At 39.3% G+C, this 17,414-nt stretch overlaps 1 protein-coding gene across 16 annotated transcripts in view; it reads right to left on the bottom strand.

Annotated features, from left to right (window-relative positions):
- Window positions 1-17,414, bottom strand: part of TRIP12 (thyroid hormone receptor interactor 12) — a 136,664-nt gene that overhangs the window by 52,572 nt on the left and 66,678 nt on the right. For all 16 annotated transcript variants that reach the window (XM_054722826.1, XM_028150798.2, XM_028150802.2 and 13 more), the window contains 4 exons: window positions 10,334-10,439; window positions 6,041-6,177; window positions 1,455-1,538; window positions 119-214 (listed from right to left, as the gene is read on the bottom strand). In XM_054722826.1, coding sequence (XP_054578801.1) covers window positions 119-214; window positions 1,455-1,538; window positions 6,041-6,177; window positions 10,334-10,439 — 423 coding nt within the window. The remainder of the gene's footprint in view (window positions 1-118; window positions 215-1,454; window positions 1,539-6,040; window positions 6,178-10,333; window positions 10,440-17,414) is intronic.

Raw genomic sequence — 17,414 nt, 5'->3', positions numbered from 1 at the left:
GTTAAAGTTCATAAAAACTTCCTTACATCAATAGGTAAGCAATAAAAACAGCACTCAACTAATTAGGACTGACGGGGGGGGGTGAGGAAGGAGAACAAATTTAAAAGTATTTACTTACTAGCTCCACTTCCAATTGTTCTGTGGAAAAGTTGTGACATCCGAGGACCAAGAGGGCCAAACAGGTGTGGAGGAAGACCCCTGGCCTCTAACAGAGCTAAAGAGAAAGAGGCAGGAGTAGTTGAGTTAATTGATGCAACTAATCCTATCTAAAAATTTGAAGCAACTGATTCACCTCACATAACTGATTTGGACAATGTTACCTTCCATGTTGAACTTTAAGAGAAGCTACATTAAACATTCAAGACCACTCTCATATTAATTATATTAATATTTGTTACTTCAAGGCATCTTAAGGTTTTATGGCGATATTAAATATCAGTATACCAGCAGGAACAGTGAGAGTGGCCAAGAAAAACTCAAAGTAAATATTTATTTTGAAGAAATTGTATGGTAAACACCCTTGCGCTGTTCTTCCTCTGATATTGGTCATGACAGCCTCTAATATAAAAACATGAAAAATTATTTTTATCAGTTCCAAAAAAATAAGAAACCTGTGTTCATGAGGGTTCCAGTCAAAGAGAGATTATTGTAAGTTCCTTCAGAAACTTAAAAGCAATCTGAAACTGATTTATGTTTCTTATAAGCCTCACACTGGAAATCAGCTATCTCAAGATGATAAAAACATATACTCATCCACCACTTTTAAAGAGCATATATAAAAAACTGCTTTTTAAAAAGCACTAACACCATTAAAATAGTTAGAGTTTATGTACACACTTTACATTTGTTTGGAAAGAGGTGACCAATAATACAAAAGATCATGGCAAAAAAGTAGCGTACTGAATGCGTTGTTACTAGGTACCAAAGAACAATATATTAAGCTAACCCCGCCCTAGACAATTTGGCTCGGTGGATAGAGCATTGGCCTACAGACTGAAGGATCCTGGGTTCAATTCTGGTCAAGGGCACATGCCTGGGATGTGGGCTCAATCCCCAGTAGGGGGTGTGCAGGAGGCAGCCGATCAATGATTCTCATTATTGATGTTTCTATCTCTCTCTCCCTCTCTGATATCAATAAAAATATATTTTAAAAAAACAGCTACCCCCTTTCATAATCTTAATTTATTTCCAGCTACATATACAAACATAATGAAGAAAAATTTAAAATACTCAAAATAAATACAAGATTTTCTCTAGTTAAACAGATAAAATGAGGAGCCAGGAAATCATTTTCGAATTCCAAATCATCAAATCACCACTAAATAGCTTTTTTTTTGAGGTACATGCATTGCTAGATTATGTTTAAAGAAACTTATCTCAATTAATTTCAACAAAGAACAGCAGTATAGACAGCCCATAATAATGGTTTCTGATAAGCTCAAGACTGTCTTTACCTTGTAATCGTCCCATCTCAGAGTCATCTGATTCACTCTCCCCAGAAGTGGTCATGCCCACAGCCCCTGCAACAGAACTAGAAGCTTCGAAGGGGAGAAAAAAAGGCAAGGGTTAAAAGAGGAATATTTAAACTCATTACGTGTGATTTATCTTAAAAAAAAATAAAAAGGAGTGCCCCGCAGGCGTGGCTCAGTGGTTGAGCTTCGATCTATATGAACCAGGAGTTCAAGGTTTGATTCCTGGTCAGGGCACATGCCCAGGTTGTGTGCTCGAACCCCAGTCTGAGCAATACAGAAAGCAGCCGATGGGTATCTCTCTCTCTCCCCTTACTCTCTTCTCAGCATGTCCTCAGGCGAGAATTAAAAATAAATGTTTCAAATGAAGGGAGTCTTGTACCAACTGTATTAAGAGCTGTCTGAGAATGGATACTTGCCGAAAGATGCTGAGTTAGAATCATTGATTTATACTCTACACTAACTTAGAGGGTTTTATACACTAAGAAACTAAAGCATATTACATGGTAGTACACCTGAAATTCAAAAATAAAAATTTTTTAAAAGCACATTACTCAGAACAACTCAATATTAAGCTAATAAGTAATTCACCTTTTTCTCCAGGACTACTGTAGTGTGCTGGCAGAATTCCTGTAGGATCCACCAGGGATCCAGCCTCTGAACTGTACTGACGCTAGTACTGTTCTAATACCAGTGAACATGCCACATGCATCTTTTACATAAACTTGGAAAAATACCTAAATGACACTGTGATTTCAAATATGAGGGACAATTAAAACACAGGCAAGTGTTTAAGAGGGAAGGCTTAAGAACCTAATCCCTTGAAGCTTTTATCCTCTTAGGTAAATATATCATGGAACAACAGTTTACAGCTTCTAGTTATATCCATGTGAATTGAACAACCTCTTATACCCTAAGGTGCAGAATGCCACAGACATTATAAATATGCACTTCTTTTCTAAGATCTGGATTTGAGAGTCACACATCCTAGTTTGTAACTCAGGGCAAGCTTAACCATTATATGCTTAAAGTTTGCCTCCTTTATAAAATGAGGGTAACAGCACTCACACCTCAGTAGGTTGTTTAGAATATTCAATGAAAATATATGTAAAGTGCTTAATACTGTGTCTGCAATAGAGTGTATACAACATAACTGTTAGCTATTATTACTGTAATGAGTCCACTTTAACAACACACTCAGCAGCTCCATTTCTGTCATCCATACGGGAATTGCCCCACTTCCATGTTCAGATTTGAAATAAACATTAAAATACTGGGAAGGATAGGCTGTGTATCATAAAAAGCTTAAATGAGTTGCATATGAAATGGATTATTATCCCTAAATCTACCATTTAATTCTTCACGAAAACTATTTGAGAAAAAGGTACAGGAAAAAGTGCCCTCCTAACAAAAGCGAGGCTGTCAGTTCACCCAGTAATTTATCATACATAACTAGGAAAGATCAGTGGTAAAAATGTTAAGCTGGACAGAAAGCTGAGAACAAAAGGCAAAAAACATGGATAAGTAGTGGGCAAACCAGAACCTTCCTGGCAAATGAGGACATGTGATTAACCCCAGGCATTAAAAAAAACAACAACCAACTAGTACATATTATAATATTAAACAACAAAACTCCTGCACCGGGGGGGGGGGGGGGGAGGTCCCTCAGCCCAGACTGCACCCTCTCTAATTGGACATCCCTCTCACAACCTGGGACCGTGGGCTCCTAACCGCTCACCTGCCTGCCTGTCTTTATCAACCTTAACTGCCCTCCCCTGCCAGCCTGATCTCGCTCCCAACTGCCCTCCCCTGCCAGCCTGATCTCGCTCCCAACTGCCCTCCCCTGCCGGCCTGATCACCCCTAACTGCCTCTGCCTCGGCCCCCACCACCATGGCTTTGTCCAGAAGGAAGTCAGACATCTGGAAGATGGCCGGTCAACCCGGTCTAATTAGCCTACTACCCTTTTATTAGTATATATTATACAGGATATGATTGCTTAAATGGGGTTGGGGAAGGCTTTTTCAGCAGGAGGAGATGCTCTTGGCAGACAAAAATACATAATCCCTATATCTGGACTGATAGCCAGCCATATGCACTATACTGCCAAACCGGTCATTAAAAAATTGAACTGCTTTCTTACACCTTATACCAAACAGCTGTTGTCCTTAAAACACCTCCTCAGCCCCCATCTTAGGTTCTGCCTTTGCAGTTCACCAAGATTAGGTTCTGATTGGTTGGTTTCTATGCCAGTCAGCGTCAAAAGCTCTGCCTCCTAGGCAGCCATTGGCTCCTCGCAGTTCACCCAGATTTGGTTCTGACTGGTCACTTTCTATGCCAGTCAGTGTTTCCGGGCCTATCTCCGGGCCTGATCAGAGAGGTGGGGCTGATCAGCAGCTACCACGGAAGCTACGGATCAGACCCTGCTTCTCTCTCCAGGCCTGATCTGTAGTCCCCTCGGCAATCAGAGCTGGGTCACCAGGCCTGCAGCGGTGGCAGTCAGTGCTGACTTCCGGTGTTTGGTCATCCATTTGGTCATTTTGGATGTTACGGACCCCGGCTCTTTGTGTATATAGACTAGTGGCCCGGTGCATGAAATTCATACACAAAGGAGGGATTCCCTCAGCCCAGCCAGCACCCTCTCCAATCGGGAACCCTTTGGGGGACATTCCTCTTGCAATCTGGAACTGCTGGCTCCTAACCACTCACCTGCTTGCCTGCCTGATCACCCCTAACTACCTCTGCCTGCCTGCCTGATTGCCACTAACTGCCCTCCCCTGCTGGCCTGATCTTGCCCCCAACTGCCCTCCTCTGTCAGCCAATTTGGTTCTGATTGGTTGGTTTCTATGCCACACAGCGTCAAAAGCTCCACCTCCTAGGCAGCCATTGGTTCCTCACACTTCACCCAGATTTGGTTCTGGTAGGTCGGTTTCTATGCCAGTCAGCATCTCTGGGCCTAGCAACAGGGCCTGATCAGAAAGGCGGGGCTGATCAGCAGCCCCAGTGGAGTCCTAGAGAGAAATAGAGGCGTGGCTGCTGGCCAGACTGGGAGAGAAAGAGAGAGGCAAGTCCTGATCAAAAGCTGCCAGAGGCCGAAACCGGTTTGGCTCAGTGGATAGAGTGTCGGCCTGTGGACTCAAGGGTCGCAGGTTCGATTCCGGTCAAGGGCATGTACCTTGGTTGCGGGCACATCCCCAGTAGGGGGTGTGCAGGAGGCAGCTGATTGATGTTTCTCTCTCATTGATGTTTCTAACTCTATCCCTCTCTCTTCCTCTCTGTAAAAAATCAATAAAATATATATATATATTAAAAAAAAAAGCTGCCAGAGGCAACGGATCAGTCCCTGCTTCTCTCTTCAGGCCTCTCTCTGGCCCTGATTCGAAGTCCCCTCAGTAGTCAGTTTTGGGGCATCATGGTTGATGGAGCCTCACTCATTACCCGATGTGACGACCCAGGGTTTTTATATAATAGGATAGTATATGAAAGGGCTTTGTTCAAAAGTAAGTATATGCTTAAACCAATGTGTTATCATCCTGATTTAATGGCCTCATATCCATACCTTTATAATGATGAATTGCCAACATTTTAAATTACATCTTAATGCTAGTGAAAAATATTAATGACAAGCAACATTTTAAAACATGTTAACACAATTAGCCAGGGAAGTATTAGCCTTCTTTTGGTATTGGTAAAGAATACATATTTAAAGCTGAAGGATGGGGGTGGCTTAACTTTTGCTATGCTAAGATATCAAGAATAAAAATAAGAAGCCCATAAAAAACAGGAGATATGTATAGTACTATCAACAATAAAAAATACATTTAAAAGTGAAAAAAAGCCCATAAAAATGTAAATAGTATTCTTGAAGTTGCTTAGATTCAAACTGAATACTTATTATTTTATAGGAGTTTCAACATTCTAAATTGAAATTGAAGCAAATTAAGCCATATCCTTACAGTTTTATAATTAATTTAAATTTTTTCAGACAATCAATGGGCAACTATTATATGTGGTCATTAATATAAGAAGAAGCTAAAGCAGAAAAAGACCTACTCCCTTCTGAATATAATTAGTACAAATTTGGATTTGGGAAAGAAATAAACAACAAAAACAAAATCCAACTTATCAAGAAACCAAACCTATAAAGTGAAACAAAACAGGACAAAAAGTTCATCTGTATATATAAAAGCATAAGTGAGCATTACGACCAGTTGGCCAAACGACTGGACAACCAGTCACTATGATACGCACTGACTACCAGGGTCAGATGCTCAACGCAGGAGCTAACTGCTGGAGATCAGTGTGCCCCTCAACCAACCTCCCACAGTCCCTCCCCCAGGCTGCCCAGACCCATAGGGACTGGGCGAGACAGTCCTGATTGACCCCGATCGCCAGCCAGGCCTAGAGACCCCATCCGTGCATGATTTCGTGCACCAGGCCTCTAGTTTGATAATAAACATCTAGTATACTTCTGTCCCCTCTCTTTCATTATATGTGGTATACCTAAAAAGTAATTTATCTCTAAATAAACCTATAAGATACATAAAAGCATTTTAGGGCTAAGTGCCACTACCTGCAGCTCCTTGAGGGGTTTCATCTGTCCGTGCAGCTGAAGAATTTACCGTCTCCTGGTTGCTCTCAGGATCTGCCATTTTCTCCTGTCGACGAGCTTCAGCTGCTCCTCTTTTGCCCAGGCCAGAGCCTCGCCGACTACAACAGAAAAATGCCATCAGAGGCAGTACTACCAGCAACCAAGAGCAATGAACACACAGCACAAAGTTCCAATGTATGGAGCACAAAGCCAGTTTCTTCTTTTTACATAAAAATTGTTGCAGAAAATCACTATGGGTAACAAGCAAGACATTATATATTTAAAAGTCTTCCAAATTAATATTACATTCATAATACAAACTTTTGTGTTGTCATTCTTACAGAAAGAAATGCTTTTTAAACACTTCCAAATAAATGAAAACGTGACTTCTTCTGTAGAAGGAATTCAATTAATTTACAATAGCTCCCTACTTCCAAGGTAAATAATGGATCAATATACAGACTGTCAGATTGATACCTGACAAAGGGGGGAGGGAAGGAGGGAATATGATGGGGAAAATTCCCATCACCTAAGTTTCAGATTTCATAAACCAAAAAATAACTATCCTAATAATGGACAATAGCTCCACCCTTTAAAATAAAGAATTAAATATTTAATATTTATAAGCAAAGATAAAATTTGGGAAGACACTTGTTTAGGATTAAAGCATAGAATAAGATAGTGAAAAAAGAATTATCAGCCCGGCCTTATGGCTCAATGGTTGAGCATTAACCAATGTACTAAGAGGTCACGCGTTTGATTTCCGGTCAGGGCACATGGCCGGGTTTTGGGCTGGATCCCCAGTATGGGGCTTGCAGGAGGAAGTCTATCGATCTTGATGTTTCTCTCTGCCTGTCCCTACCTCTCTTTCTGAAAATCAGTAAAAACATATTTTTTTAAAAAAGAATGCTCAGTGGGGGGATGAGGACAAATATGTGACACCTTAATAAAGAAAGAAAAAAAAAAAGAATGCTCAGTCATTTCTCATGAAGCGAAGTACATTTTATTAATGATGACTTTTTTTTCTATTTTAAAAGAAAATCAGGTAGAAGCAAAAGACTTTCCCAGCTTACTACACCTTGATATGGTTCAAACAGCAGTCAAACTACAGAGACATTAGATGCTGCCTAGTAAAGAACTGGAATGAAGCATACATGTAAATGAGGTTCTGAATTACCAAAAAATAGTAGAAGAGTTTATTCTTCCAATTAGTAAAGAAATGCATCCTAAACAGGAATTTATTTGGTTAATCTTTCCTTCACAGTAAAACTCAATTTGCCAAGCTACAAATTAGTGGGATTCAAATTAATTCATTTATTTGACATTTAATTTGCACCAACCATGTGATGCACACTGTGCTAAACACTATGGTTGCTGCCCTCCAGAAGTGTTAGTCTAAAAGAGTCAAAGACACCATTGTAAAAAAGCAATTAGCTGCAGAATCTCAACTAATTCTGAAAAAGTTTGAGGTGAAGAGCATTCCAGGCAAATGGCTAGAATGTGCAATAGCATGTTTAAAAAACAATGTACATAACCTTAATGTAAAAATACTTCATTTATTTTTTTAAAAAAAGCTATTATCTGAACCTTCAGTGAATTGTAATTTTTTTGCAACTGGGGGAGGGTCTTACCTTCAACTTGTAAAAAACACATTATCTACACAGTATAATATTAAAGTGAAGCACTAATAAAATAAGGGCTGCCTGTACTACCTAGAAACCTCAAAAGCAAATAGGTGTACTGATTCCAGGTATTTTAAACAATCCAGACATAACTAGAAAATAAATGGAAAGGCAGAGATTAAAGTGGTCAGGGTTCTTTTCTTATGACTTACAGGAAATAAGTCATACTGTTTCCTTATGTCATTATTGTATTCACTGCCAACAGCAAAGTCCACTGCTTTAGAGAAGAACTAAAGAAGTGCTAAAACCTTTCTAAACCTTTCTACCAACCTGCGTTAGTTAGAAAAGAGAAAAGACAAACTAAAATCAGTTGTTCCATCACTGGTTTTTGGCACATTTAGTAAAGAGAACAAAGTGAATGTAAATGAAAGAAAAAAGCCTATATGGCTGTGAATAGTGAGCTGTACAAGAGCACTTGACCAACTGACGACCAAGCCTGAAAATATGGGAATAAAATTGTCAGAAAAAGATTTTTAACTTTAATCTAAGATTCCCCATCAGTTAACAAAAGTATGTAAAAATAAATAAGTAAAAGTTATGTGAAATAAGTAATACACTTATCACATCAAAGGTAGGTGATCTTCTGAAAATGAGCTCCAAAACAGTAACTGTGAGAAATGGGAATTAAAGACATGAAAAAATACAAATAATACATTTTTCCTTGCCAGGTAGGGGTTGTATACAAAATTAAAATGAAGTACATCTCTCTCAATAACCAGCGCGAACACTTTTAGAAACTAATTAGGCAATATTACATCCATTAAAACAGGCATCCCTTTGATTCATTAATCACACTACTGGAAAATTCAGCTACCTCTAAAAAAATAACCGAAATCTGCATTAAGACACTCACTAGAGATTTATTTGGTTGACCAGAACTTCGAAAACAACCAAATGTCCGACTACTTGGCAATAACTGAAAACAATGTAGCAACGAAAGAAAAGGTAAAGGATAAAAGTGTTATCGTATAATGACAACAAAGACCCCATGTGTGTCCGATGCAGACACCACCCAGACCATCATGAAATGAAGCGAAAGCCAGTGGGGACCCCAAACGCCTGCAGCTGACACCTGCAGGACCAACTCCATGGGGGAAGGAGTACAGCTCAGAACAGGGACAATCAAGGCATGAGACTCAAGGCAGACCCAACCTCATGGGGGAAGGAGTACAACTCAGAACAGGGACAATCAAGGCATGAGACTCAAGGCAGACCCAACCACTAGGGGCTTCAACCTCTCAAGACCTCAACCAGGTTGCCCAGGGCCAGAAAGGGACAGCTGACTCACATTCACCTGCACTAGAGAAGCTCCCAGGAGGCCCAGGATAGACACACCAAATGACCAGATCCAACATCAGAGCAAAATCCAGCGAGCTCCACAAATAGCAGATACAAAGGTTTTTGAGTATGTGGTTTTGTTTTTTGGTGTGTGAGTGAATAAATTTTTTTGTTTTGTTGTTTGGGTATTTTTTCTCTTATGTATCTCTAATTTCTCTTTCCTTTGATTCTATTCTATGTCAGTCTATTCTTATGATTTTCTTATTTTCTTTCTCTTTTTTTCCGTTTTACTTTTCCTGTCTATATCTTAATATACCCACTATTACTATGTTTTAAATTCATCATTATTATTTCATTTATTTTGTTTTCTCTTCTCTTTTCCTCCTATACTAACTAGTTCTTTTAGTTTCCTCCTTGCTTCCATAAAGCCAATTTTTCATCTTCTTTTTTCTCCCTTTTTCTTTACATCCCCTCTAAGTCTTCGGTTGTGTGTCTTTTAGTATTCTTTTTTAAAAATCTCCCTTATTTGTGGAATCTAATGAATTGACCAACAAAGTAAGACCTGAAGTATGGAGGCATGGAACAGATTGACATACCTTGATGTGGGGATAGGGAGACAAGAAATAAACCAAAGAACTTATATGCATAGCCCATGGACACAGGCAATAGGGAGTAAAGACCAGGGATCTGGGTGGAGGGGCTGGGAAGAAGGGAGTAAAAGGATGGGGGGAGGAATGTGAGATATCTGTAATACTATCAACAATAAAAAATATATGACAATGAATATATATGCATTTTATTATATACAATAAAATAAACAGCACCTTAAAAAAATAGTATAATTAAAGCTTAGCAAAAACATGTAAACAAATATTGGGGTAGAATGCATGAAAACAGCCTGGCTGGTGTGCTCAGTGGTTGAGCATCGACCTATGAACCAGGAAGTCACGGTTCAATTCCTAGTCAGGGCACATGGCCAGGTTGCAGGCTGGATCCCCAGCATTGGGCGTGCAGGAGGCTGCCGGTCAATGATTATCTCTCATCATTGATGTTTCTGTCTCTCTCCCTCTCCCTTCCTCTCTAAAATCAATAAAAATACATTAAAAAAAAAAAAAAGAATTCATGAAAATAAAAATAGTGATAATAAATTTCTTTATTCAATATCCAAGTGAAACTTTTAATAATTTTATAAATCTTACAAAATTAATGATTTTGAGGAAAAATCACAGATCCATCTACCCTCCTTTATAGAGGTAACAAATTCTAAAACACAGATAATGAACTGATCATAAACTGGAAAAACCCAAGTTATTACCTGGCACTAGCACAGGAGCCCGTGGTCTTTTGGCGTGTGCTCCGCCTCAAACTGGGGAGCTCAGCAGGCGGGGATTCACTGCGCTTCTTGGTAGATTTTCTTAAACCTATATATATGAAATGCAAAAGTAAAATTTTAAAGGGAGAAGTTCTCTTAAAATAAAAATCTTTATCATCTTGGTTCAAAGTCCATAGAATCTTCCCATGGCCTCTCTAGCGTCTACTGTGGTACATGGCATTCCCTTCAGGATAAATCTTCGTACTTTGGCCCAACCTTGATCATGAATGATGGTTCTCTCAAACCATCCCCTTAAAAGTTCCTACCACATCTCTACTCGTCCACTACTTTTCTCCACTAAAGCCAACAGGTTTTGTTGTTTTTTTTTGTATATGCTATATATTCCAGAACTTTACTAAATACCATTTATCACTTGTTTTTTATCCTCACCCAAGGATATTTTTTCCATTTATTTGTGTGTTATATTTTTTTAGAGAGAGTGGAGGGAAGGGGGAAAGGGGAGAGAGAAACATCGATGTAAGAGACACACACATGGATCAGTTGTGTCCTCCTGTTGCCTACTCCGTGTGCCCTGGCCAGGGTGTGGGATGGAGCCTGCAACTGAACTACATGTCCCTGACCTGGAATCGAATCCTCCACTCTTGCATCCTTGGGCCGACGTTCTAACCACTTAGCAAACCAGCCAGGGCCCATTATCACTTTATTACATTGTCTTTACACTGTCCCATTTCACCTAGTTTAATACAGTTCATCAGTAAGGCTATGAGAGAACAAAACGCTTTCTTTTCTTTACAGCAGTGGTTGCCAACCGTTGGTCTGCTCAGAAAGGTTGGTGACCGCTGCTTTACACCATCCTATCAACAAGGAATATCAACTTGAACTAAAGTTATAGAATATCCAATTTACAGAATACTGTACAATTGGGGGGGGGGGGGAGGAATCAATCAAGTACACGTTATTTTGGATGCTAACTTATACATTCATAGAGGTAACAAATCCTAAAAAGGTATAACATTTAAGTATATTACCATTTTATGAACTAGAGGCCTGGTGCACAAATTCATGCACCAGTGGGGTACCTTGGACTAGCCTGCAGGTCAGGCCGAAACCAGCTTTCTGACATCCTGAGGGGTCCTGGATAGCGAGAGGGCACAGGCCAGGCCGAGGGACCCCACTGGTGCACGATAGGGGCTGGGGAGGGACACAGGAGGTTGGCGTGGAAGGGCTCCAGGGCGTGTCCGGCCTTCTCACTCATTCCAGATAGGCCAGACCCCAGCAGCAAGCTACCTACCAGTCAGAGCATCTGCCCCCTGGTGGTCAGTGCTCATCATAGAGACTGGTTGACTGTCTGCCCCCTGGTGGTCAGTGCATATCATAGTGAGCAGTAGAGCAGCATTAGCATATCATTAGCATATCATACTTTGATTGGTTGAGCAGACAACCAGACACTTAGTATATTAGGCTTTTATTATATGAGATGGTGTAGCCATTAGAGCATCCATCTACACTTCCCCAACGATGTTATCATAAAACATAGTGCAGTGTGCACAATTCAAACTAAGACCTCCAATACTGAATGGCCTCCAAAGTAAATAAGCATATTTCCATTAGAACTCTAGCATCATCTTAAACAGACGTTAACTTTTCAAACCAATTGTACAGTAACAATTCTCTAGATACCAGGAAGCTTTAATTAATTAATTATTATTATTATTATTATTTTACCATTTCACTGCTTTAAAGTGAAATTAAGAAATTCTTTACTCTTGATTTAGACTTCTAACTTACAACTTCAGTTTTCTCCCTGGGGGAAACGGGCCTAAGCTGGCAGCCCAGGAGTCCACGGGGAGCGGGCCTAAGCCATTAGTCAGACATCCTTAGTGCCGCTGCGGAGGCGGGAGAGGCTCCCACCACCACCGCTTGGCTGGTCAGTCATGAGATGGCTTCTGGCTGAGCTGCACTCTTCCTGTGGAAGCACACTGACCACCAGGGGGCAACCCCTGTGTTGAGCATCTGTCCCCTGGTGGTCAGTGCACATCATAGCGACTGATCATTCTTGGTCATTCCACTGTTAGGGTCAATTTGCATACTATCCTTTTATTATAAAGGATAACGGAAGTTGCCAAGTGAAAAGCAAGCTATTCAAGAATCTTTAATGACAGCCAGGCCAGTGTGGCTCAGTGGCTGAACATAGACCGATGCACCAAGAGATCACTGGTTCAATTCCTGGTCAGGGCACCTGCCTGGATGCAGGATCCATCCACAGTAGGGGGCGTAGGGAGGCAGCCCATCCATGTTTCTCTCTCATCGATGATTCTATCTTCCTCCCTTCCTTTCTTTCTAAAATACCCATGAAAACATAAATATTATTTAAAATACCTTTTTATTGATTTCAGAGAGGAAGGGAGAAGAATATAATATATTCAGGTATTTAGAATCACTATTTTTTAATGTTTAAAAAATTCAGAAATTATTTTTAATATTTCAGTAAATATTAAATTATACCTATCTGAATTGTGTGACTAAGTGGTAATAGAGCAAAAAATGTACAATTCAGAGGGAAAAACCATGAGTGCACATTACATTGAAACACTGAGAAAACAAAGTGCTATAAAGCAAGTTAAAAGCCCTTACATTACTGTCATTAACTTAGTTCATATAATACTAAAGCATTTTTACACATGGCATAATACTAGGTATATAGTTAACAACGCGGATTTTATAATCAAAGAAAACACGATAATTTCAAGAGAAATGTCAAAAGTGCTTTATTCAAAGTAATGCCCATCGCTAGCTACACATTTCCCCCATCTTTCAGGTAATTTGTGGATAATGTACCAATAGAACTTTTCTTGTTTTGAGGCAAACCATTCCGAAACCCAATTGACCACTTTTTCATACGTTTTGAAGTGCTGCTCAGAAAGTGCTGTGCCATCAATCAGAACAAGTGTTAATCTGAAAGAACAAGGTCTGCTGAATACAGTGGTGGATTAATACTTCCCAGGCAAGATCTTTTAACGTGTCTTTAACTGGTTTTGAAGTGTGTAATGGTGCGTTATCATGAAGCAAAATTATTTTGCCATGTCTTCTGGCACATTCTGGTCATTTTACAATCAAAACGTGGTTCAAACTGATTATTTGTTGTTGGTAGCGATCAGTATTAACGGTTTCACCTGGTTTTAGAAGCTCATAATACACTACACCTTCCTGATCCCACCAAACGCAGAGCATTGTCTTCTTTCCTAAGCGACTTGGCCTTGCAGTCAATGTTGATGGTTGACCTGAATCAACCCATGATTTTGTGCATTTGGGATTCTCAAAATAAATCCACTTTTCATTGCCAGTCACAATTGGATGCAAAAAAGAATTTCTTTTGTGCTGCTGAAGCAACAGATTGCTGATGACTTTTCACTTTTCCATTTGTCTTTCGTTCAGTTGATGTAGCACCCATTTTCCTTCCTTTAACATCTTTCCCATTGCTTGTAAATGATCGTAAATTGTTTGCTGAGCAACGTTTAATCTTTCTGCAAGTTGTTTTAAGTTTGACACGCATCTTCATCCAATAATGCTTGTAATTGTTGGTCTTCAAATTTTTTTCAGTTGACCTGGACGTTCTTTGTCTTTCACACTGAAATCATCACTTTTAAAGCGTTTAAACCAGCGTTCACAAGTACCTTGAGATGGAGGATGTTCACCATAAGCTTCCCGAAGTATAAGATAACTTTCAGCAGCAATTTTCTTCAAAATAATTAATTAAAACTTCCCACAAAAGCTTTTTGGCACGAAATTCGACATTTTTAAGTGTAAAAATATCTATAATGTTAACACCTTCACAAAATTTGACATATGAAGTTTTGAAGCTTGCGGTCACAATACAACAAAATAGCATACATATCAAATTGCATATATAGCAACATATGTGTAACTCAATCTATTGAAAAAAATCCGCACTATTAACTGGTACACCTAGTACGGTAATGGACACAAGCACAAAATTTTACATCTATTCAGTAGCATTCAAAATAAAATACTCAACTTAATACTCAACCGTGGGCTACTACTGCTCTAATGCTAATTTGATGTTGACAGTATACTTTTTTTAAAAAATATATATTTTAATGATTTTTTACAGAGAGGGAGAGAGGGATAGAGAGTTAGAAACATCGATCAGCTGCCTCTTGCTCACCCCCTACTGGGGATGTGCTCGCAACCAAGGTACATGCCCTTGACCAGAATCGAACCTGGGACCCTTGAGTCCCCAGGCCGACGCTCTATCCACTGAGCCAAACCAGTTTCGGCGACAGTATACTTTTTTTACATTTCACTACTCATCAACTATTTTATTTAATACTAAGGTAGGAGAAATAGCCCCAAACATTTTGTTGTCTGGAAGGCAATCCCATGGTAAAGGAGCTGCTACATACAGTGCTCTCTAGTGCAAAAGAGGTATCACTATTTGTAACATTACCTAAGCCTATGATGGGAAACAAAAGTAGCTTTTACATACTCTGCTCCAAAAACTACATCAGGGAAACATCTCAGATGTTGTGCAGACTGGTAATTAGAAACTTACTAGGATTCCTAAACAAATTAAGTCAATTCTTAGAAGAACTATATAAATTCTTAGAAAAAGGTAAGTTGAAGATAAAACAGTTTGGTAAATCAAGTACTTCGTAGAAATGTGAATACTGTTAACCACTGTGGGTGTTTTTGACCATTCAGCAAATTGATGCTGCTAGAATATACTATCTTATATCTTCACAGTTTTAGATCGGCTATGGAGTTTTTCATAAAAGCAATTTCATATAGGTATACAGTTATGATAATTCTTATTTTTCAAACACAAAAATATTAACTGATTTGCCTAGAGGTGCATAACTACACAATTCCCAAGTTTATTCTGAAGCAGAACAGTATACTATATTTTCCAATATACTTCTGGAAAATCATTACAATTTTGATTTGGGGTTCCTTTAGAAACCTTTAGGTAATATGTTTGTATAGCAAAAGAAAAACTATGAAACTCTCTATATAAAAATAAAGTATTTTTATATAATTAAAATATGTTTTCCTCATTCTATTGGTCAAGTAAGGAGTATTTTAATAGAAGAGAAAGCATGGTAAGTATAAAACTACAACTTACTGAAAACCAATTAAGATGCAGGTGCATGGGAATACATACAATTTCAATCCATCTATCTCTATTTCTCTTTCTCCTAGGCTCTGTAACTGTATTGGTCACTTATTTTTATGATGCCACACTGAAAAGCAACCAGAATATCACTGCGCATCCTATCTAATAAAATGGTAATATGCAAATTGACCATCACTCCGCAACAAAGATGGAAGCGCCGACAGCCAATAAGGAGGGAATATGAAAATTGACGCGACAAATATGGTGGCGGCCGGGCCTTTGGGCAGCGTAGGCGCAGAGCAGCTGGGGCGGGGCGGGACGCCTGCTATGGGAGGGAGGGGTGGGGGCTGAGGTGGGGAGGGAGCTACAGGAGGGTGGCAGGGCCTGAGCAAAGGCGAAAGGCGGCTCCGGCCAGAGCAAAGGCAGAAGGCGGCAGCCAGAGCAAAGGCCTGGGTCCTACAGGGAAGCTGGTACCAGCAGCCAAGGGAAGAAAGGCCTATTCTTGCACAAATCTTCATGCATCGGGCCTCTAGTAATAATATATTCTTATCCACAATGCCTTTGTGTAATGAAGTTAGGTATAAATGTAGACATATTACTTTTATCAAAGCTCCTTAACCCTATTATATTGGTATATGAATATATGAATTTGTTCCTACAAATATATTCCTATAATCTTTCTTTTTAATCCTCACTCAAGAATGTGCTTTCTAATTGATTTTTAGGGAGGGAGGAAAGAAGGGGGGGGAGGGAGGGAGGGAGGGAGGGAGGGAGGGAGGAGGGAGGGAGAGAGAGAGAGAGAGAGAAAGAGAGAGAGAGAGACTGAATACTGATTAGTTGCCTCCCACACTCGTCCCAACCGGGGATGGAATCCACCATCTAGGTATGTGCCTACAATGTGAATCAAACCCTCAACCTTTTGGTGTACAGGACAATGTTCCAACCAACTGAGCCACCCAGCCAGGACTATTCCTATGGTCATTATTCTTTCGGATAAAGGTGAAACTGGAAGTATTATTCTCTTAAAAGTCCTAATCGATATTTTCTACTACAATATAGGTATGTCTTAATTCTTTTTTCTTTTGAATAAGTATTCCTAGCCTCAAACTGATTTACTCAAAAACCAGGGCTTCATCTTTTTAAAAAATCAGTCCTTTTATAAAGTGTGATATTTGAAATGTAAAATAAGTAAGCCTCTCATGTATCCAATTGAAAACTTGGATTTTTAAATATAAAAATATTTTTAAAATAAACAGATGGAGGGCCTTGGAAATTTTATCTTCTGGACACTCATTAGTGTAAAAGTAGTTAAGATGTTCTTGGGTACCTTCTACTTGTAATTGATTTTTCTTTTCTACTGAAAAAATTTAAAAGTATTTCTAATTACAAAACTGAAATGATTCCAATTTTGTCATTTTTGCAGAAGAAATGAGCAACAGTAATATGATTACTACTTCACTACCAGAGTCACCAAAGGTGAAACTATTCCAATCCTTGGAAAGATAAGGTTTTCACTGTTAATTGCGTTAGGTTACTTTAAAAGTAGCAAAATGCAACTGGGTGATACCTATTCACTGTCATGCTTTTTTTTCTACTTTTAATTCTTACATTATTTGTTTAGGTATATACACATATAACAGAACTAAAAGAAAATCCAACAATAAAAATATAGCCTCCACAATAATAAAGTATTTCAGCAATGTAGTAATTAAGTAAACTTTCCAATTTCCTAAAGATTCCTTTTGTTTTGTGTAAGGAGTCAAAGTAAACATTAAATATCAGTCTATATATATATAAAAGCCTAAGCGACTGAACAACCAAAATGACCAGTCACTATGATGCGTACTGACCACCAGGAGAAGATGCTCAATGCAGGAGCTGCCCCCTGGTGGTCAGTACGCTCCCAAGCGGGAGTGCCGCTCAGCTGAC

This window comes from Eptesicus fuscus, chromosome 11 (genome assembly GCF_027574615.1).
Source record: "Eptesicus fuscus isolate TK198812 chromosome 11, DD_ASM_mEF_20220401, whole genome shotgun sequence".
Lineage (NCBI taxonomy): Eukaryota > Metazoa > Chordata > Mammalia > Chiroptera > Vespertilionidae > Eptesicus > Eptesicus fuscus.
The sequence above is the reverse complement of the archived record's forward strand: the minus strand, read 5'-3'. Positions and strand labels throughout refer to the sequence as shown.